The sequence below is a fragment of the Crinia signifera genome, chromosome 2 (assembly GCF_055691185.1).
Source record: "Crinia signifera chromosome 2, ASM5569118v1, whole genome shotgun sequence".
In the NCBI taxonomy this organism is placed as follows: domain Eukaryota; kingdom Metazoa; phylum Chordata; class Amphibia; order Anura; family Myobatrachidae; genus Crinia; species Crinia signifera.
Window position 1 is genome coordinate 6,853,963 of NC_139218.1, and position 21,012 is coordinate 6,874,974.

The following is a 21,012-nucleotide window of genomic DNA, read 5'->3' on the forward strand; positions in this document are numbered from 1 at the left end:
AGTGAGATGAGTGCACTGTGGGTAGTGAGTGTGAGTAGGGCAGTGTGGGTAGTGAGTGTGAGTAGGGCACTGTGGGAAGTGAGTGTGAGCAGGACAGTGAGTGAGATGAGTGCACTGTGGGTAGTGAAAGTGAGTAGGTCACTGGGTAGTGAGTGTGAGCAGGACAGTGACATGAGTGCACTGTGGGTAGTGAGTGTGAGGAGTGCACTGTGGGTAGTGAGTGTGAGCAGGACAGTGACATGAGTGCACTGTGGGTAGTGAGTGTGAGCAGGACAGTGACATGAGTGCACTGTGGGTAGTGAGTGAGATGAGTGCACTGTGGGTAGTGAGTGTGAGGAGTGCACTGTGGGTAGTGAGTGTGAGCAGGACAGTGAGATGAGGACACTGTGGGGAGTGTATATAGGACAGTGAGAGGAGTGCACTGTGGGTAGTGGGTGTGAGTAGGGCAGTGTGGGTAGTGAGTAGGACACTGTGGGTAGTGAGTGTGAGTAGGGCACTGTGGCTAGTGAGTGTGAGGAGTGCACTGTGGGTAGTGAGCGTGAGGAGTACACTGTGGGTAGTGAGTGTGAGCAGGACAGTGAGAGGAGTGCACTGTGAGTAGAGTGTGAGGAGTGCACTGTGGGTAGTGAGCGTGAGGAGTGCACTGTGGGTAGTGAGTGTGAGGAGTGCACTGTGGGTAGTGAGTGTGAGTAGGACACTGTGGGTAGTGGGTGTGAGTAGGACACTGTGGGTAGTGAGTGTGAGTAGGGCACTGTGGGTAGTGAGTGTGAGCAGGACAGTGAGATGAGTGCACTGTGGGTAGTGAGTGTGAGCAGGACAGTGACATGAGTGCACTGTGGGTAGTGAGTGTGAGTAGGGCACTGTGGGTAGTGAGTGTGAGCAGGACAGTGAGATGAGTGCACTATGGGTAGTGAGTGTGAGCAGGACAGTGACATGAGTGCACTGTGGGTAGTGAGTGTGAGTAGGGCACTGTGGGTAGTGAGTGTGAGCAGGACAGTTAGATGAGTGCACTATGGGTAGTGAGTGTGAGCAGGACAGTGAGATGAGTGCACTGTGGGTAGTGAGTGTGAGTAGGGCACTGTGGGTAGTGAGTGTGAGCAGGGCACTGTGGGTAGTGAGTGTGAGCAGGACAGTGAGATGAGTGCACTGTGGGTAGTGAGTGTGAGTAGGGCACTGTGGGTAGTGAGTGTGAGCAGGGCACTGTGGGGTGATACCTATGAGTGACCCCGCGCCCCATCATCTCACCTGAGTCCCCCAGCACCAGCACCTTCACCCTATCAGGGCCGCCATGTCACTGCAAGTAGCGCCGCCCCTCCTGGAGCGGTGGGCGTGGCATATACCGGAAGTCTGCGTTCCAGGAGCACTGAGCTGCGCCGCCATTTTGACCCTTTGCTCAGTGCAGTACCAGAGCCCGCCTGTAGGGTAAGGACGGGAGTGTATTACCCCATGTGTGGAAGATTTATTAGTTCGCATTTCCCCCCATATGCTCCCCATGAGAGTCAGGCTGACACCAGTGTTACCGGAGGCCCTCAGTCACTGTGCTGGCAATATGCCCTTACCCAAGATGGCGGACTGACCTACATTCTAGGAATGTGCCGGGTGATGACGTTGTAGAGAGTAGCCGGTGCTGGGAGACGGTGTGGACGGTGAGTGTGCTCTCAGTCACCTGGATACCTGCACTCAGCTGGCAGTGGGCAGTCAGTGTCGGGGTATACGGTGTGTACAGGGGGCTATGGTTCCCCCCCATCAGTGTATGTGCCCCCATATACCTTCCCTACTACCCCCTGTGTGTATATACCCCCTAGTATCCCCCCTCCTGTCTATACTCCAATACCTTCCCTACATCTCCGCCCTGTGTATACTAATTATCTATCCCCTTTCCTATATATACCCCAATACCTTCCCCACTGTGTATATATACCCTATCTCCCCCCTCCTGTGTGTGTGTGTGTGTGTGTGTGTGTGTGTGTGTGTGTATGTATGTATATATATATATATATATATATATATATATATATATATATGTATATGTATGTATATATATATATATATATATATATATATGTATATATATATATATATATATATATATATGTGTATATATATATATATTTTAATATAAATTGATATTCACACAATATACAAGTGTTCATCATTATCTGTGTTAATGATTGTATGAAAAAGTGACGGCTGTAGTCATGCGTGTGCTGAAGACCTCATTACGCAATTGCGCCAAGCCATGGTGATGCGACCGCACATCTCCGCCAGCTATTCACAGTGCTGCCCAGGAGGCGTTGCGGGCCAATACTTATATGGATGGAGAAACCAGCCCTGGCAGCCGGTGCTAGGGTGTTCTGTACATAGTATGCCACACACAGTAATGCCCCTAACATAGTATGCCACACACAGTAATGCCCCTTACATAGTATGCCACACACAGTAATGCCCCTAACATAGTATGCCACACACAGTAATGCCCCTTACATAGTATGCCACACACAGTAATGCCCCTAACATAGTATGCCACACACAGTAATGCCCCTTACATAGTATGCCACACACAGTAATGCCCCTTACATAGTATGCCACACACAGTAATGCCCCTTACATAGTATGCCACACACAGTAATGCCCCTTACATAGTATGCCACACACCGTAATGCTCCTTACACATTTCACCCCACACCGTAATGCCCATTACACATTGTGCCCCACACCATAATGCCCATTACACATTGCGCCCCACACCATAATGCCCATTACACATTGCGCCCCACACGTAATGCCCATTACACATTGCGCCCCACACCGTAATGCCACATAAGTGCTGCTTACCTAAATGCTTGTTGCCAGGGGTTCCATGCATAGACCCTGCACCCCTCCCAAAATAGAGCAAAGGTGCAGTCTCTGTCAGCAGACCAATAGCGGAGGCCATTTTTGTGTTGGCCTGTGGCATGTGTGAGTGTAACCTATGGGTGGTCATGGTACAGGGCTTGTGATGGGCCACCTCCCGGGGCCACGCACAGCTCAGTGGTGTCTTGTGATGGGAACAGAAGTAATGGCTGCCCACCAGTGTCACCGGTATGGTGGTGAGACCTTTGTTATACATGTAGATATAGCAGCCCTGTGTCCTGTCATACAGGTATACGCTGTACCATGTATAATCCCCCATGCCACTTCTCCGTGTTACAGGAATCATGACGGACCCCCAGGTGGTGACGGAGGTTCCCGCGGTGTTGAAGCGCCTGGCAAAGTATGTGGTACGTGGCTTCTACGGACTGGAGCACGCCTTGGCGCTGGACATCCTCATACGTAACCCCTGCGTGAAGGAGGAAGACATGTTGGAGCTCCTGAAGTTTGACCGCAAGCAGCTGCGGGCCGTTCTCAACACCCTGAAGGGAGACAAATTCATCAAGTGCCGGATGCGGGTGGAGACCGCCACGGACGGAAAGACCACCCGGCACAACTATTACTTCATCAACTATAAACTGCTGGTCAATGTGGTGAAGTACAAGCTGGACCACATGAGGCGGCGTATTGAGACGGACGAGAGGGACTCCACCAACCGGGCATCCTTCAAGTGCCCCAACTGCTGCAGCACCTTCACCGACCTGGAGGCCAACCAGCTGTTTGATCCCATAACAGGTACGGAGCTAGGCGATGTGGGGAGGAGGGGCTTCATCCTGTCCCAGACACACCCCCTCTCCCGTCACAAGGAAAGAGGTCTCCTGTTGCTAAGTGATTTTGTGGGAGGGGCATGCCCGGTGCCAGTGGCCCTCAGTACAGAGAGCGCAGTTGGTGTGGTATGGGCAATGGTAGTGGTACAAACATTATAATTTATTGAATGGGATCTGTAAATTGTGCAAAACATTTCCGTTGTATTCATTTATGTGTATTCCAAAGGCAGCTTATTGATGGCAGTGCTCTCCTTACATTTCACTGTGGGTGTAATGTAATTAAACAGCCAAGTACACCCTTTATATAACTGAAGATAGGGAGACGAAAAGGTTTGCAGTCATTTGAGCTGCTCTGAATGCTGCAGTCATTTGAGCTGCTGTGACATCAGCCACTGTATATGATTTCACAGCGTAGGTGCTGTATCCTTAGGGCTGGGGTGCGGAGCGCGGCGTAGGTGCTGTATCCTTGGGTTGGGATCATTTGGTCTACAGCATGATGGTCGACAGTCATAAGGCCGACATGGGAAAAGGCCGACATGGTTATAGTTCGACAGGTCATTAGTTCAACAGGTCATTAGTTCTACAATGTCTAGGTCGACAGTCAAAAGGTCAACATGGGGTTTTTCAATGTTTTTTGACCAGAATGTCAACACAGTCGACACGGACACAGTTTAAAGTGCACCGCATCCCCTCGGGCACGGTGCCTCGCTGCACTCGGCACACTATTTTATTCTCCCACCAGGACCTAGTGGATGGTAGGGCATGAAATACCGCCTGTTGGCACATGTCGGCTCAAAAAAACATTGAAAAACCCCATGTCGACCTAGACACTGACGACCTACTGACCTGTCGAACCATTTCAACCTTTTCCCATGTCGACCTAATAACTGTCAACCATCATGCTGTAGACCAAATGACCGCATCCCGTATCCTTAAGGCTGTGGTGCGGAGCACGGCGTAGGTGCTGTATCCTTAGGGCTGTGGTGCGGAGCACGGCGTAGGTGCTGTATCCTTAGGGCTGTGGTGCGGAGCACGGCGTAGGTGCTGTATCCTTAGGGCTGTGGTGCGGAGCACGGCGTAGGTGCTGTATCCTTAGGGCTGTGGTGCGGAGCACGGTGTAGGTGCTGTATCCTTAGGGCTGTGGTGCGGAGCACGGCATAGGTGCTGTATCCTCCGGGCTCTGGTGCGAAGCACAGCATAGGTGCTGTATCCTCCGGGCCCTGGTGCGAAGCACGGCGTAGGTGCTGTATCCTCGGTGCGGAGCACGGCGTAGGTGCTGTATCCTTAGGGCTGTGGTGCGGAGCACGGCGTAGGTGCTGTATCCTTAGGGCTGTGGTGTGGAGCACGGCGTAGGTGCTGTATCCTTAGGGCTGTGGTGCCGAGCACGGCGTAGGTGCTGTATCCTTAGGGCTGTGGTGCCGAGCACGGCGTAGGTGCTGTATCCTCAGGGCTGTGGTGCCGAGCATGGTGTAGGTGCTGTATCCTCAGGGCTGTAGTGCGGAGCACGGTGTAGGTGCTGTATCGCTGTAGTGCGGAGCATGGCGTAGGTGCTGTATCCTTAGGGCTGTGGTGCGGAGCATGGCGTAGGTGCTGTATCCTTAGGGTCCTGGTGCAAAGCACGGCATAGGTGCTGTATCCTTAGGGTCCTGGTGCAAAGCACGGCGTAGGTGCTGTATCCTCCGGGTCCTGGTGCGAAGCACGGCATAGGTGCTGTAACCTCAGGGCCCTGGTGCGAAGCACGGCATAGGTGCTGTATTTTCCAGGCCCTGGTGCGAAGCACGGCATGGGTGCTGTAACCTCAGGGCCCTGGTGCGAAGCACGGCATAGGTGCTGTATCCTCCGGGCCCTGGTGCGAAGCACGGCATAGGTGCTGTAACCTCAGGACTGTGGTGTGAAGCACGGCATAGGTGCTGTATCCTCCGGGCCCTGGTGCGAAGCACAGCATAGGTGCTGTATCCTCAGGGCCCTGGTGCGGAGCACGGCGTAGGCACTGTATCCTCAGGGCTGTGGTGCCGAGCATGGTGTAGGTGCTGTATCCCTTGGGCTGTGGTGCGGAGCACGGCGTAGGTGCTGTATCCTGAGGGCTGTAGTGCGGAGCACGGCGTAGGTGCTGTATCCTGAGGGCTGTGGTGCCGAGCACGGTGTAGGTGCTGTATCCTCAGGGCTGTGGTGCGGAGCACGGCGTAGGTGCTGTATCCTGAGGGCTGTAGTGCGGAGCACGGCGTAGGTGCTGTATCCTGAGGGCTGTGGTGCCGAGCACGGCGTAGGTGCTGTATCCTCAGGGCTGTGGTGCCGAGCATGGCGTAGGTGCTGTATCCTCAGGGCTGTGGTGCCGAGCATGGTGTAGGTGCTGTATCCCTAGGGCTGTGGTGCCGAGCACGGTGTAGGTGCTGTATCCTCAGGGCTGTGGTGCCGAGCATGGTGTAGGTGCTGTATCCCTAGGGCTGTGGTGCCGAGCATGGTGTAGGTGCTGTATCCTCAGGGCTGTGGTGCCGAGCACGCCATAGGTGCTGTATCCTCAGGGCTGTGGTGCGGAGCACGGCGTAGGTGCTGTATCCTCAGGGCTGTGGTGCCGAGCACGGCGTAGGTGCTGTATCCTCAGGGCTGTGGTGCGGAGCACGGCGTAGGTGCTGTATCCTCAGGGCTGTGGTGCCGAGCACGGCGTAGGTGCTGTATCCTCAGGGCGCTGGTGCGGAGCACGGCGTAGGTGCTGTATCCTCAGGGCGCTGGTGCGGAGCACGGTGTAGGTGCTGTATCCTCAGGGCTGTGGTGCCGAGCACGCCGTAGGTGCTGTATCCTCAGGGCTGTGGTGCCGAGCATGGTGTAGGTGCTGTATCCCTAGGGCTGTGGTGCCGAGCATGGTGTAGGTGCTGTATCCTCAGGGCTGTGGTGCCGAGCACGGTGTAGGTGCTGTATCCTCAGGGCTGTGGTGCCGAGCACGCCGTAGGTGCTGTATCCTTAGGACCCGGGCGCAGAGACTTTCCCGTCTGGAATGTTTCCTGCTATGGATGATACAGCGGCTGTTCACATTGACCAGACTTTTCTGCTCTGTTTCTGCTGCAGTTTAGAAATTAAAGCTGACTGTTAGGTTGCCATTGGTTACAGCACATTTTTCCTGTGCGCCAGGAGGTAATAATAAAGTTGCCCATTTGCATGTACTGTGCATATAAAGGACCTGTTCCCCGCTGTGTGTGAGACTGGCCAGCAGGTGGAGCTCTCCTCTATGAAGTGACTGCAGTGGCTGACGATGATGTAGCTTATCCTGCCTCTCTCCTGGGACCCTGTCATCCATCAGATGAGCCTCATTAGCTGCATGCGGATACTGTGACTTCCAGCAATAACCCTTCCCTGCCAGGTGGGACAAGGTGCAGCTCCTCACTTGTACCATCTATATGCCATGAATGTGTTCTCTGCCTCCCTCGCTGGCATGTAATGGAGAACCGTCATAGTCGCTGCTACAGTGTGACTCCTGAAGCGATTCTCCTTTTGAACTCCCCCTGTACTGCGGCGTCCCCTTACGTGCGTGTGTGACAGCGGAGTCTGGGTACCGTGGCGTCCCCTTACGTGTGTGTGTGTGCCAACGGAGTCTGGGTACCGCGGCGTCCCCTTACGTGCGTGTGTGACAGCGGAGTCTGGGTACCGTGGCGTCCCCTTACGTGTGTGTGTGCCAACTGAGTCTGGGTACCGCGGCGTCCCCTTACGTGTGTGTGTGACAACGGAGTCTGGGTACCGCGGCGTCCCCTTACGTGTGTGTGACAGCAGAGTCTGGGTACCGCGGCGTCCCCTTACGTGTGTGTGTGACAACGGAGTCTGGGTACCACGGCGTCCCCTTACATGTGTGTGTGTGCCAACTGAGTCTGGGTACCGCGGCGTCCCCTTGCGTGTGTGTGTGTGTTAGTGGAGTCTGGGTACCGTGGCGTCCCCTTACGTGTGTGTGTGCCAACTGAGTCTGGGTACCGTGGCGTCCCCTTACGTGTGTGTGTGACAACGGAGTCTGGGTACCGCGGCGTCCCCTTACGTGTGTGTGTGTTAGTGGAGTCTGGGTACCGTGGCGTCCCCTTACGTGTGTGTGTGTGCCAACGGAGTCTGGGTACCGCGGCGTCCCCTTACGTGCGTGTGTGACAGCGGAGTCTGGGTACCGTGGCGTCCCCTTACGTGTGTGTGTGCCAACTGAGTCTGGGTACCGCGGCGTCCCCTTACGTGTGTGTGTGACAACGGAGTCTGGGTACCGCGGCGTCCCCTTACGTGTGTGTGACAGCAGAGTCTGGGTACCGCGGCGTCCCCTTACGTGTGTGTGTGACAACGGAGTCTGGGTACCACGGCGTCCCCTTACATGTGTGTGTGTGCCAACTGAGTCTGGGTACCGCGGCGTCCCCTTGCGTGTGTGTGTGTGTTAGTGGAGTCTGGGTACCGTGGCCTCCCCTTACGTGTGTGTGTGCCAACTGAGTCTGGGTACCGTGGCGTCCCCTTACGTGTGTGTGTGACAACGGAGTCTGGGTACCGCGGCGTCCCCTTACGTGTGTGTGTGTTAGTGGAGTCTGGGTACCGTGGCGTCCCCTTACGTGTGTGTGTGCCAACTGAGTCTGGGTACCGCGGCGTCCCCTTACGTGTGTGTGTGACAACGGAGTCTGGGTACCGCGGCGTCCCCTTACGTGTGTGTGTGTGACAGTGGAGTCTGGGTACCGTGGCGTCCCCTTACGTGTGTGTGTGTGTGACAGTGGAGTCTGGGTACCGCGGCGTCCCCTTACGTGTGTGTGTGTGACAGTGGAGTCTGGGTACCGTGGCGTCCCCTTACGTGTGTGTGTGCCAACTGAGTCTGGGTACCGCGGCGTCCCCTTACGTGTGTGTGTGACAGCGGAGTCTGGGTACCGCGGCGTCCCCTTACGTGTGTGTGTGTGTGTGACAACGGAGTCTGGGTACCACGGCGTCCCCTTACATGTGTGTGTGTGTGACAACGGAGTCTGGGTACCACGGCGTCCCCTTACATGTGTGTGTGTGTGTGACAACGGAGTCTGGGTACCATGGCGTCCCCTTACGTGTGTGTGTGACAACGGAGTCTGGGTACCGCGGCGTCCCCTTACGTGTGTGTGTGACAACGGAGTCTGGGTACCGCGGCGTCCCCTTACATGTGTGTGAGACAGTGGAGTCTGGGTACCGTGGCGTCCCCTTACGTGTGTGTGTGACAACGGAGTCTGGGTACCGCGGCGTCCCCTTACGTGTGTGTGTGTGCCAACTGAGTCTGGGTACCACGGCGTCCCCTTACGTGTGTGTGTGACAACGGAGTCTGGGTACCACGGCGTCCCCTTACGTGTGTGTGTGACAGCGGAGTCTGGGTACCGCGGCGTCCCCTTACGTGTGTGTGTGACAACGGAGTCTCTGTACCACGGCGTCCCCTTACGTGTGTGTGTGACAACGGAGTCTGGGTACCGCGGCGTCCCCTTACGTGTGTGTGTGTGACAACGGAGTCTGGGTACCGCGGCGTCCCCTTACGTGTGTGTGTGACAGCGGAGTCTGGGTACCGCGGCGTCACCTTACATGTGTGTGTGACAGTGGAGTCTGGGTACCGCGGCGTCCCCTTACGTGTGTGTGTGTGTGTGTGTGACAGCGGAGTCTGGGTACCACGACGTCCCCTTACGTGTGTGTGTGACAGCGGAGTCTGGGTACCGCGGCGTCCCCTTACGTGTGTGTGTGTGTGTGACAACGGAGTCTGGGTACCACGGCGTCCCCTTACATGTGTGTGTGTGTGACAACGGAGTCTGGGTACCACGGCGTCCCCTTACATGTGTGTGTGACAGCGGAGTCTGGGTACCGCGGCGTCCCCTTACGTGTGTGTGTGTGTGTGACAACGGAGTCTGGGTACCGCGGCGTCCCCTTACGTGTGTGTGTGACAACGGAGTCTGGGTACCGCGGCGTCCCCTTACATGTGTGTGAGACAGTGGAGTCTGGGTACCGTGGCGTCCCCTTACGTGTGTGTGTGACAACGGAGTCTGGGTACCGCGGCGTCCCCTTACGTGTGTGTGTGTGCCAACTGAGTCTGGGTACCACGGCGTCCCCTTACGTGTGTGTGTGACAACGGAGTCTGGGTACCACGGCGTCCCCTTACGTGTGTGTGTGACAGCGGAGTCTGGGTACCGCGGCGTCCCCTTACGTGTGTGTGTGACAACGGAGTCTCTGTACCACGGCGTCCCCTTACGTGTGTGTGTGACAACGGAGTCTGGGTACCGCGGCGTCCCCTTACGTGTGTGTGTGTGACAACGGAGTCTGGGTACCGCGGCGTCCCCTTACGTGTGTGTGTGACAGCGGAGTCTGGGTACCGCGGCGTCACCTTACATGTGTGTGTGACAGTGGAGTCTGGGTACCGCGGCGTCCCCTTACGTGTGTGTGTGTGTGTGTGTGACAGCGGAGTCTGGGTACCACGACGTCCCCTTACGTGTGTGTGTGTGACAGCGGAGTCTGGGTACCGCGGCGTCCCCTTACGTGTGTGTGTGTGACAGCGGAGTCTGGGTACCACGACGTCCCCTTACGTGTGTGTGTGTGACAGCGGAGTCTGGGTACCACGACGTCCCCTTACGTGTGTGTGTGACAACGGAGTCTCTGTACCACGGCGTCCCCTTACGTGTGTGTGACAGCGGAGTCTGGGTACCGCGGCGTCCCCTTACGTGTGTGTGTGTGACAGTGGAGTCTGGGTACCGCGGCGTCCCCTTACGTGTGTGTGACAGCGGAGTCTGGGTACCGCGGCGTCCCCTTACATGTGTGTGTGACAGCGGAGTCTGGGTACCGCGGCGTCCCCTTACGTGTGTGTGTGTGTGTGTGTGTGACAGCGGAGTCTGGGTACCACGACGTCCCCTTACGTGTGTGTGTGTGACAGCGGAGTCTGGGTACCGCGGCGTCCCCTTACGTGTGTGTGTGTGACAGCGGAGTCTGGGTACCGCGACGTCCCCTTACGTGTGTGTGTGTGACAGCGGAGTCTGGGTACCACGACGTCCCCTTACGTGTGTGTGTGACAGCGGAGTCTGGGTACCGCGGCGTCCCCTTACGTGTGTGTGACAGCGGAGTCTGGGTACCGCGGCGTCCCCTTACGTGTGTGTGTGTGACAGTGGTACCGCGGCGTCCCCTTACGTGTGTGTGTGTGACAGTGGAGTCTGGGTACCGCGGCGTCCCCTTACATGTGTGTGTGACAGCGGAGTCTGGGTACCGCGGCGTCCCCTTACGTGTGTGTGTGACAGCGGAGTCTGGGTACCACGGCGTCCCCTTACGTGTGTGTGTGACAGCGGAGTCTGGGTACCGCGGCGTCCCCTTACGTGTGTGTGACAGCGGAGTCTGGGTACCGCGGCGTCCCCTTACGTGTGTGTGTGTGTGTGTGACAGCGGAGTCTGGGTACCGCGGCGTCCCCTTACGTGTTTGTGTGACAGCGGAGTCTGGGTACCGCGGCGTCCCCTTACGTGTGTGTGACACAGTCACAGGGTCACATGAGAGCGATGTCAGACCAGCACCCCCCATGATGAGTTTCCTGTGCAGAGCTGCAATGTGACCTTCACATGCGCTGGAGGACAGATGCATCAGTGGATGGTTACAGATACATCTCAGATGATTCCCAGCTCTGACACTTGTGCTCCAGGGTCTGCAGTAAATGAAGCCGGCTCCGCTCCCCCGGATTATATCACAGATGCATGTTCCTATTGCTAATACAATGATTCCTAAACTACAGGTGTCCAGGGGTGATCCCCAGACGGTACGCTGCGTGGGCTCTCAGCAATGCTTGTTCCCGGACGGCGCCCTGCATGGTCACACCGCCATACCGGTCCCCTGACGGCGCCCTGCGTGGTCACAACGCCATACTGCTATGCCAATCTTTTTGTATACAATGGAGGATGTGCTTTCTGCCCAGTACCCTGTGATATGATGACACTGGTTGTCACATTGAGCCTGCAGCCAGCCTTGCATTGGCGCTCGCTGGCCCAGACTGGTGACCTTGGAATAAACAGCTGTAACCCTCTCCCTGCCGGCGTGGTATTACTCTCTGTGCTTGCTGCTGGTCTGGCTTCAGGCGTCCGTTCAGTGATTGATACCGGCCAGGCCTCCGAGCAGATGGGAGGGGCGCCGCAGTCCTGCCATGCAGTGCGTTAGAGCCCGGAGAGTCCCCGGGGGCCCCGCTGATGAGAAGCCTCTATTTACTGACATGCATTTTGCTCAGTGATTGTCCATGGCAGTTGCCAGTCTCTGTGCCATGTATGTGCCAGTAGGTGCTCCTATTCCCTATCAGGTGCCCAATAATAGGACGTCACGCCCATTGCTAGGTTAGGATTCAGACTGCCATGGGTTAATATCACTTTGTATCTGGATTTTTCTGTAATTCGGACCGCACTGGTTGATGGATGCCCGGGCACACCAGGGAGGTTGTCTAGTGAGACGTTGGCGGTCGGTGCCTGCGGCTTACGTCGGCACAGCACTCCGCTCCTGCTGGGCATGCAGATAAGTCTCTGGCACGCAGAGCTGGCAATTACCTGTCTGAGGGATTTTCACTGCTGGCAATTAACTGTCTGAGGGTGGTGGAGTGCTAGCTCTTCTGGTCGGGATAGAGTCACTGTCCTACCCACTGTGGGAAATGTCTATTGTGTCCTGTCACAGGGGGTAGTGCTGCTGTCCCTGTGCGGTTGGTGGGGCATTGTGTATATTACACACAGGAGGTAGTGCTGCTGTCCCTGTGCGGTTGGTGTGGCATTGTGTATATTACACACAGGAGGTAGTGCTGCTGTCCCTGTGCAGTTGGTGTGGCATTGTGTATATCACACACAGGAGGTAGTGCTGCTGTCCCTGTGCGGTTGGTGTGGCATTGTGTATATTACACACAGGAGGTAGTGCTGCTGTCCCTGTGCAGTTGGTGTGGCATTGTGTACATTACACACAGGAGGTAGTGCTGCTGTCCCTGTTAGGTTGGTGTGGCATTGTGTATATTACACACAGGAGGTAGTGCTGCTGTCCCTGTGCGGTTGGTGTGGCATTGTGTACATTACACACAGGAGGTAGTGCTGCTGTCCCTGTGTGGTTGGTGTGACATTGTGTACATTACACAGGGGGTAGTGCTGCTGTCCCTGTGTGGGTGGTGTGGCATTGTGTACATTGCACACACAGGGGGTAGTGCTGCTGTCCCTGTGTGGTTGGTGTGGCATTGTGTATATCACACACTGGGTAGTGCTGCTGTTCCTGTGTGGTTGGTGTGGCATTGTGTACATTACACAGGGGGTAGTGCTGCTGTCCCTGTGCGGTTGATGTGGCATTGTGTACATTATTTAGGGGGTAGTGCTGCTGTCCCTGTGTGGTTGGTGTGGCATTGTGTATATCACACACAGTGGGTAGTGCTGCTGTCCCTGTGTGGTTGGTGTGGCATTGTGTACATTACACACACAGGGGGCAGTGCTGCTGTCCCGGTGCGGTTGGTGTGGCATTGTGTATATTACATACAGGGGGTAGTGCTGCTGTCCCTGTGCTGTTGGTGTGGCATTGTGTATATTACACACAGGGGGTAGTGCTGCTGTCCCTGTGCGGTTGGTGTGGCATTGTGTACATTACACACACAGGGGGTAGTGCTGCTGTCCCTGTGCGGTTGGTGTGGCATTGTGTACATTACACACACAGGAGGTAGTGCTTATGTTCCTGTGCGGTTGGTGTGGCATTGTGTACATTACACACACGGGGGTAGTGCTGCTGTCCCTGTGCGGTTGGTGTGACATTGTGTACATTACACACACAGGGGGTAGTGCTGCTGTCCCTGTGCGGTTGGTGTGGCATTGTGTACATTACACACACAGGAGGTAGTGCTTATGTTCCTGTGCGGTTGGTGTGGCATTGTGTATAATACACACAGGGGGTAGTGCTGCTGTCCCTGTGCGGTTGGTGTGGCATTGTGTATATTACACACAGGGAGTAGTGCTGCTGTCCCTGTGTGGTTGGTGTGGCATTGTGTACATTACACACACAGGAGGTAGTGCTTATGTTCCTGTGCGGTTGGTGTGGCATTGTGTACACACAGGAAGGAGCGCTGCGGCTGTGACCTTGGGACTGTGTGTTCTGGCTGCGGTCCCTGTTGGCGCCCCGCTGTAGGTTGGCATTACTGGGATTTGATTGTAGTGCAGGGACAATAGGAAGGCTGTGGGCGTGCGGCAGAAGCGCCGATTCTAGACACTCTGTGAATAGCAGACCTTGAACCGTGCTACATCATTCATTGCTCTGCCGCCGGTATCTGTTCTACATACACATTAACTGCTGCACTGCCAGGGCCCACGCGGAACAGCCATCTTATACTGCACATGTCTGTACATATGGCGGTACTCCCCCCGGACACGCATCCTGCTCCAACACACTGCTCCTGAGTCTTACCGCGGCATTATGGTGAGGGAGACGTCGCTCGTTATACCCGCCCGGTGTCCTCTCCTGGCTAGGGAGATGTCACACGTTATACCCGCCTGGTGTCCTCTCCTGGTGTGGGAGACGTTGCACGTTATACCTGCCCGGTGTCCTCTCCTGGTGTGGGAGACGTCGCACGTTATACCCGCCCGGTGTCCTCTCCTGGTGAGAGAGACGTCACACGTTATACCCGCCCAGTGTCCTCTCCTGGTGAGAGAGACGTCACACGTTATACCTGCCCAGTGTCCTCTCCTGGTGAGAGAGACGACGCACGTTATACCTGCCCGGTGTCCTCTCCCCTGGTGAGAGAGACGTTGCACGTTATACCCGCCCGGTGTCCTCTCCCCTGGTGTGGGAGACGTCGCACGTTATACCCGCCCGGTGTCCTCTCCTGGTGTAGGAGATGTCGCACGTTATACCTGCCCGGTGTCCTCCTTTGGTGTGGGAGACGTCGCACGTTATACCCGCCCGGTGTCCTCTCCCCTGGTGTGGGAGACGTTGCACGTTATATCTGCCCGGTGTCCTCTCCTGATGTGGGAGACATCGCACGTTATATCTGCCCGGTGTCCTCTCCCCTGGTGAGGGAGACGTCGCACGCTATACCCGCCTGGTGTCCTCTCCCCTGGTGTGGGAGACGTCGCACGTTATACCCACCCGGTGTCCTCTCCTGGTGTAGGAGACGTCGCACGTTATACCTGCCCGGTGTCCTCTCCTGGTGTGGGAGACGTCGCACGTTATACCTGCCCGGTGTCCTCTCTTGGTGTGGGAGACGTCGCACGTTATACCTGCCCGGTGTCCTCTCCTGGTGTAGGAGACGTCGCACGTTATACCTGCCCGGTGTCCTCTCCTGGTGTGGGAGACGTCGCACGTTATACCCGCCCGGTGTCCTCCCTTGGTGTGGGAGACGTCGCACGTTATACCCGCCCGGTGTCCTCTCCTGGTGTGGGAGACGTCGCACGTTATACCTGCCCGGTGTCCTCCCTTGGTGTGGGAGACTTCGCACGTTATACCTGCCCGGTGTCCTCCCCTGGTGTGGGAGACGTCGCACGTTATACCTGCCCGGTGTCCTCCCTTGGTGTGGGAGACTTCGCACGTTATACCTGCCCGCTGTCCTCCCTGGTGTGGGAGACGTCGCACGTTATACCTGCCCGGTGTCCTCTCCTGGTGTGGGAGACGTCGCAAGTTATACCCGCCCGGTGTCCTCTCCCCTGGTGTGGGAGACGTCGCACGTTATACCTGCCCGGTGTCCTCTCCCCTGGTGTGGGAGACGTCGCACGTTATACCCGCCCGGTGTCCTCTCCTGGTGTGGGAGACGTTGCACGTTATACCCGCCCGGTGTCCTCTCCTGGTGTGGGAGACGTCGCACGTTATACCCGCCCGGTGTCCTCTCCCTGTGTGGAGACGTCGCACGTTATACCTGCCCGGTGTCCTCTCCTGGTGTGGGAGACGTCGCACGTTATACCCGCCCGGTGTCCTCTCCTGGTGTGGGAGACGTCGCACGTTATACCCGACCGGTGTCCTCTCCTGGTGTGGGAGACGTCGCACGTTATACCCGACCGGTGTCCTCTCCTGGTGTGGGAGACGTCGCACGTTATACCCGCCCGGTGTCCCTTCTCCTCACTGTCTGTCTCCCTGTCTCAGGTATGTTTCGCTGCACATTCTGCCAGACTGAAGTGGAAGAGGACGAGTCTGCGATGCCCAAGAAGGACGCCCGGACTCTGGTCGCCCGGTTTAACGAGCAGATTGAGCCTATATATGCCTTGCTCCGAGACACTGAGGACATCAACCTGGCTTATGAAATCCTGGAACCAGAACCCACAGAGATCCCATCTCTGAGACAGAGGTATCGGATCCCATCCCATGCTGGGGTTACAGGGGGCTGTCTGCATTGGGGTGGCCTGCTGGGGTTACAGGGAGGCTGTCTGCATTGGGGTGGCCTGCTGGGGTTACAGGGGGGCTGTCTGCATTGGGTGGCCTGCTGGGGTTACAGGGGGGCTGTCTGCATTGGGGTGGCCTGCTGGGGTTACGGGGGGGCTGTCTGCATTGGGGTGGCCTGCTGGGGTTACAGGGAGGCTGTCCGCATTGGGGTGTCCTGCTGGGGTTACAGGGGGGCTGTCTGCATTGGGGTGTCCTGCTGGGGTTACAGGGGGGCTGTCTGCATTGGGGTGGCCTGCTGGGGTTACAGGGGGGCTGTCTGCATTGGGGTGGCCTGCTGGGGTTACAGGGGAGCTGTCCGCATTGGGGTGGCCTGCTGGGGTTACAGGGAGGCTGTCTGCATTGGGGTGGCCTGCTGGGTTTACAGGGGGCTGTCTGCATTGGGGTGGCCTGCTGGGGTTACAGGGGGGCTGTCTGCATTGGGGTGTCCTGCTGGGGTTACAGGGGGCTGTCTGCATTAGGTGGCCTGCTGGGGTTACAGGGGGGCTGTCTGCATTGGGGTGGCCTGCTGGGGTTACAGGGGGCTGTCTGCATTGGGGTGGCCTGCTGGGGTTACAGGGGGCTGTCTGCATTGGGGTGGGCTGCTGGGGTTACAGGGGGGCTGTCTGCATTGGGGTGGCCTGCTGGGGTTACAGGGGGGCTGTCTGCATTGGGGTGTCCTGTTGGGGTTAAAGGGGGCTGTCTGCATTGGGGTGGGCTGCTGGGGTTACAGGGAGGCTGTCTGCATTGGGGTGTCCTGCTGGGGTTACAGGGGGGCTGTCTGCATTGGGGTGTCCTGCTGGGGTTACAGGGAGGCTGTCTGTATTGGGGTGGCCCTGCTGGGGTTACAGGGAGGCTGTCTGCATCGGGGTGGGCTGCTGGGGTTACAGGGGGGCTGTCTGCATCGGGGTGGGCTGCTGGGGTTACAGGGGGGCTGTCTGCATTGGGGTGTCCTGCTGGGGTTACAGGGGGGCTGTCTGTATTGGGGTGCCTGCTGGGGTTACAGGGGGGCTGTCTGCATTGGGGTGGCCTGCTGGAGTTACAGGGGGGCTGTCCGCATTGGGGTGGCCTGCTGGAGTTACAGGGGGGCTGTCCGCATTGGGGTGGCCTGCTGGGGTTACAGGGGGCTGTCCGCATTGGGGTGTCCTGCTGGGGTTACAGGGGGCTGTCTGCATTGGGGTGGCCTGCTGGGGTTACAGGGGGGCTGTCTGCAATGTGTCTGTCAGGCCTTTATAATTTGGTGGAGTCTCAGTCGCTAATTACGTAGAAGTCTGGACTACGACCTCTATTCCTCAGTTACTTCCCAGCGCCATCCCCTGGGGTCCTGAGGTGTGACACTGGACGACACTTCTATATAGTTATTCCAAGGGCGGAAGCTTTCATAAGTGTCGGTGTGTAAGTCCCCACGCTGCATCTGCCCCATGCCGCGCAGCCACCATGTACGAGACGCTGTCTCGCCCGCACAGAAAGCACATTCTGTTCCGTGCGTGTTGCAGTGAATGCAGATTACCTCCCCCTCTCCCACCCTCAGATCTGTCTCTCCAAACACTGTCAGCTTGTAAAACTTTGCACTTAGGGAGAGAGAATCTTTGTGTTCCTGAGCTTACTAGAGGTGTTGTCTTACCTCAAATCCCCGTAACGATGGAGGGGGGCTGCAACCTGCCAATTCCACCGAGACTGCGGCTTGCCGGGCCTGGAGACTGTATTCCTGTTACATTGCGGCTGTTTGTCATTGTTCCTGTTCTGCAGATCTGTCAGTAGCAGCCAGGACTTTGTGCCTGTGAGATGACAATCAGAAGTCTATGGACAAGCAAAATTTGATTTATTAACGTTAAACCACTTGTCCAGCGCAGTTCTGTTATTTGTGTTTTATATACTGTCTGTTGTAGTGCCGCTGTATATACAGTATGCATACAATCCGCTGATGAGTTTTCTTCCCCGTCCTGTTTTGCAGCAAGGAACGAGCGGCAGCCGCAGCAGCTGCAGCCGGTTCACAGCGGGAGGCCTGGACAAAGGGACCCTCATACGAGGATATGTACACCCAGGACGTGGTCATCAGCATGGAGGAACAGGAGGACCTGCAGCGGGCAGCCACGGAGGGGAAGCCGGTCAGAGAGAGGCCCATCTGGCTGAGAGAGAGCACCGTGCAGGGCGTAGCGTACAGCGAATCCGCCGAGATCAAATCTGGTGAGAGCGCGATTGTGGTCTGGGGCAAGGCAGCCAAATATTCTAGTATAGTGATTGGTTCTTATGCATCACATGTCGCTTATCTCCAAGCCGGTAGTATTTCTGTATTGGTGCGATCTATTGCCGATCCCAGCATTAACCACCTTCTGTCCCCTCCAGGGCTGGACACCGAACCGTTCCCTGATCAGGCGGAGCCGCCCAGCGGCCGACGAGAATGAAGAAGTCATGCAGGCCTCCTCATTCACGAGAAGAAGAGCGCAGCTGCCGCAGTGGGTGTGTCTGCCGCTCCCACCTCCAACATAGGTGCAGGCAGCGATTCTGACAGCGACACCAGTGAATCGGACCAGGACAGCCCCGCGCCCCGTCACCCCTTTGCGACAGCTACCAATTTCCTTGAAGACGATGATGACGATGAGTTTGAAGAGGTGTCGGCAGTCCCTGGGGTCACCGTCAACGGGCGGTCCTACCTGTACATGGAGGTGAGCCAGCGGCCGGAGCTGGTGGCACAGATGACCCCGCAGGAGAAAGAAGCCTACATAGCGTTGGGGCAGAAGATGTTTGAGGACATGTATGACTGATGTTCTCCAGCCAGGACGTCATCAGCGGCTCTCAGTGAGGTGTCCGACATGAGCAGGTCACCAGGTGCCTCCACCCCATACAGAGACAATAGCCGCTCCTGGTAACTCCCGCTAGCCGTCTTCCTACCCCACAGTGACTACTTCCATGGAGAGTTCCAGTTCCCGTCTGTCAGTATACTAGCGGATGTGTACCCCGATATTAGGTCTGTCAGTATACCAGCGGATGGGTACCCCAATATTAGGTCTGTCAGTATACCAGCGGATGGGTACCCCAATATTAGGTTGTCAGTATACTAGCGGATGTGTACCCCGATATTAGGTCTGTCAGTATACCAGCGGATGGGTACACCAATATTAGGTCTGACAGTATACCAGCGGATGGGTACCCCGATATTAGGTGTCAGTATACAAGCGGATGGGTACACCAATATTAGGTTTTATTTGTTTTTATGTGTTTTTAGAGCACAGGGTTTATTTTACATTTTTTAACTACAAATGGATTTTATTTACATATGGCGCTGACTGTGCCAGCAGGGGGTGAGGGTGAGAGAGACCCCAGCAGGGGGTGAGTGAGAGACACCCTGGCAGATGGAGACACGCAGGTGGTGAGGGTGAGAGAAGGCGGAGACACGCAGGGGGTGAGGGTGAGAGACAGGCGGAGACACGCAGGGGGTGAGGGTGAGAGACAGGCGGAGACACGCAGGGGGTGAGAGACAGGCGGAGACACGCAGGGGGTGAGGGTGAGAGACAGGCGGAGAGAGGGTGAGGGTGAGAGACCTCAGCAGGGGGTGAGTGAGAGACACCCTGGCAGATGGAGACAAGCAGGTGGTGAGGGTGAGAGACAGGCGGAGACACGCAGGGGTAGGGGTGAAGGGTGAGAGACAGGCAGAGACACGCAGGGGGTGAGAGACAGGCGGAGACACGCAGGGGGTGAGGGTGAGAAGACGGCAGCAGAGAGGGTGAGGGTGAGAGACCTCAGCAGGGGGTGGTGAGAGACACCCTGGCAGGCGGAGACACGCAGGGGGTGAGGGTGAGAGACAGGCGGAGACACGCAGGGGGTGAGGGTGAGAGGACAGGCGGAGACACGCAGGGGGTGAGAGACAGGCGGAGACACGCAGGGGGTGAGGGTGAGAGACAGGCGGAGAGAGGGTGAGGGTGAGAGACCTCAGCAGGGGGTGAGTGAGAGACACCCTGGCAGATGGAGACAAGCAGGTGGTGAGGGTGAGAGACAGGCGGAGACACGCAGGGGGTGAGGGTGAGAGACAGGCGGAGACACGCAGGGGGTGAGGGTGAGAGACAGGCGGAGAGAGGGTGAGGGTGAGAGACCTCAGCAGGGGGTGGGTGAGAGACACCCTGGCAGGCGGAGACACGCAGGGGGTGAGGGTGAGAGACAGGCGGAGAGAGGGAGAGGGTGAGAGACCTCAGCAGGGGGTGGGTGAGAGACACCCTGGCAGGCGGAGACACGCAGAGGGTGAGTGTGAGAGAGACCGACCCCCTAGTGGTGAGTGAAGGAGATGCACTGACCGTATACACCACACCCTTGCCATGTGCGCTGTCCTACCAGTAACAGTATTATTGCCCTAATGTTCCGCTACCTGAGGTGATATTCTTGAATATGCCAATTACATGTTATACCGGGTTCTCACTGCGAGTGAGAAATACACAGATGTTACCCGGCAGTGAAATGCCGGGGACTGCAGGGACGGACCCCCGTTCTCACTGCAAGGCAAATTCCCGGGCGAAGAACTTCTACCCGGTAATTTGCCTTTTAACACGGGTTTTTATGCAGTGAGAACGGGTCTACCCGTGCCTGCATACCCGGATCTCAAACACAGGTAAAAAGAAGGGTACACACTGCAAAAAAACCCGTGTTAAAAGGCAAATTTCCAGGTCGACATGTCGACAGTGAGAACGGCGTATTAAGTGTTTGTCTATGAAACCCACAGACCTAGAGACATCGCAGCTGAGAGACCCTGAGTGAGTGCCCACGGTCACACTGAGTGTACACTCAGCTCTCATATTAGCAGTAACTCCTGGTGCGGCGCCCGTCCTGTGCTCCAATAACTGCTGTTTCCTGTTCTGTGCTGCGTGTACATCGCCTGTGCTCCCCCCCCCCCCCGCGCACCTAATGGTTCCGCTTCCAATGACTGCTGTTTCCTGTTCTGTGCTGCGTGTACATCACCTGTGCCCCCCCCCCCCCCCCCCCGCGCACCTAATGGTTCCGCTTCCAATGACTGCTGTTTCTCTGTGCT

The 21,012-nt window shown here is 56.9% G+C and overlaps 2 protein-coding genes across 2 annotated transcripts in view; one reads left to right on the forward strand and one right to left on the reverse strand.

Moving 5' to 3' along the window:
* The window catches only part of RABL3 (RAB, member of RAS oncogene family like 3), a gene marked incomplete at its 5' end in the record, with an annotated part of 37,705 nt that extends 36,417 nt beyond the window's left edge, over positions 1-1,288 (reverse strand). The window contains 1 exon segment of the mRNA XM_083170641.1: positions 1,246-1,288. Within this exon segment, the coding sequence (XP_083026767.1) occupies positions 1,246-1,288 (43 nt within the window).
* Positions 1,289-1,468: 180 nt separating this feature from the next.
* Positions 1,469-19,616, forward strand: GTF2E1 (general transcription factor IIE subunit 1). Its single transcript, XM_083171507.1, is given in 5 exon segments — positions 1,469-1,716; positions 3,193-3,645; positions 15,723-15,924; positions 17,950-18,182; positions 18,342-19,616. Coding segments are annotated over 4 exon segments (1,302 nt in total). The 5' UTR covers positions 1,469-1,716; positions 3,193-3,197; the 3' UTR covers positions 18,761-19,616.
* The last annotated feature ends 1,396 nt before the right edge of the window (positions 19,617-21,012 follow it).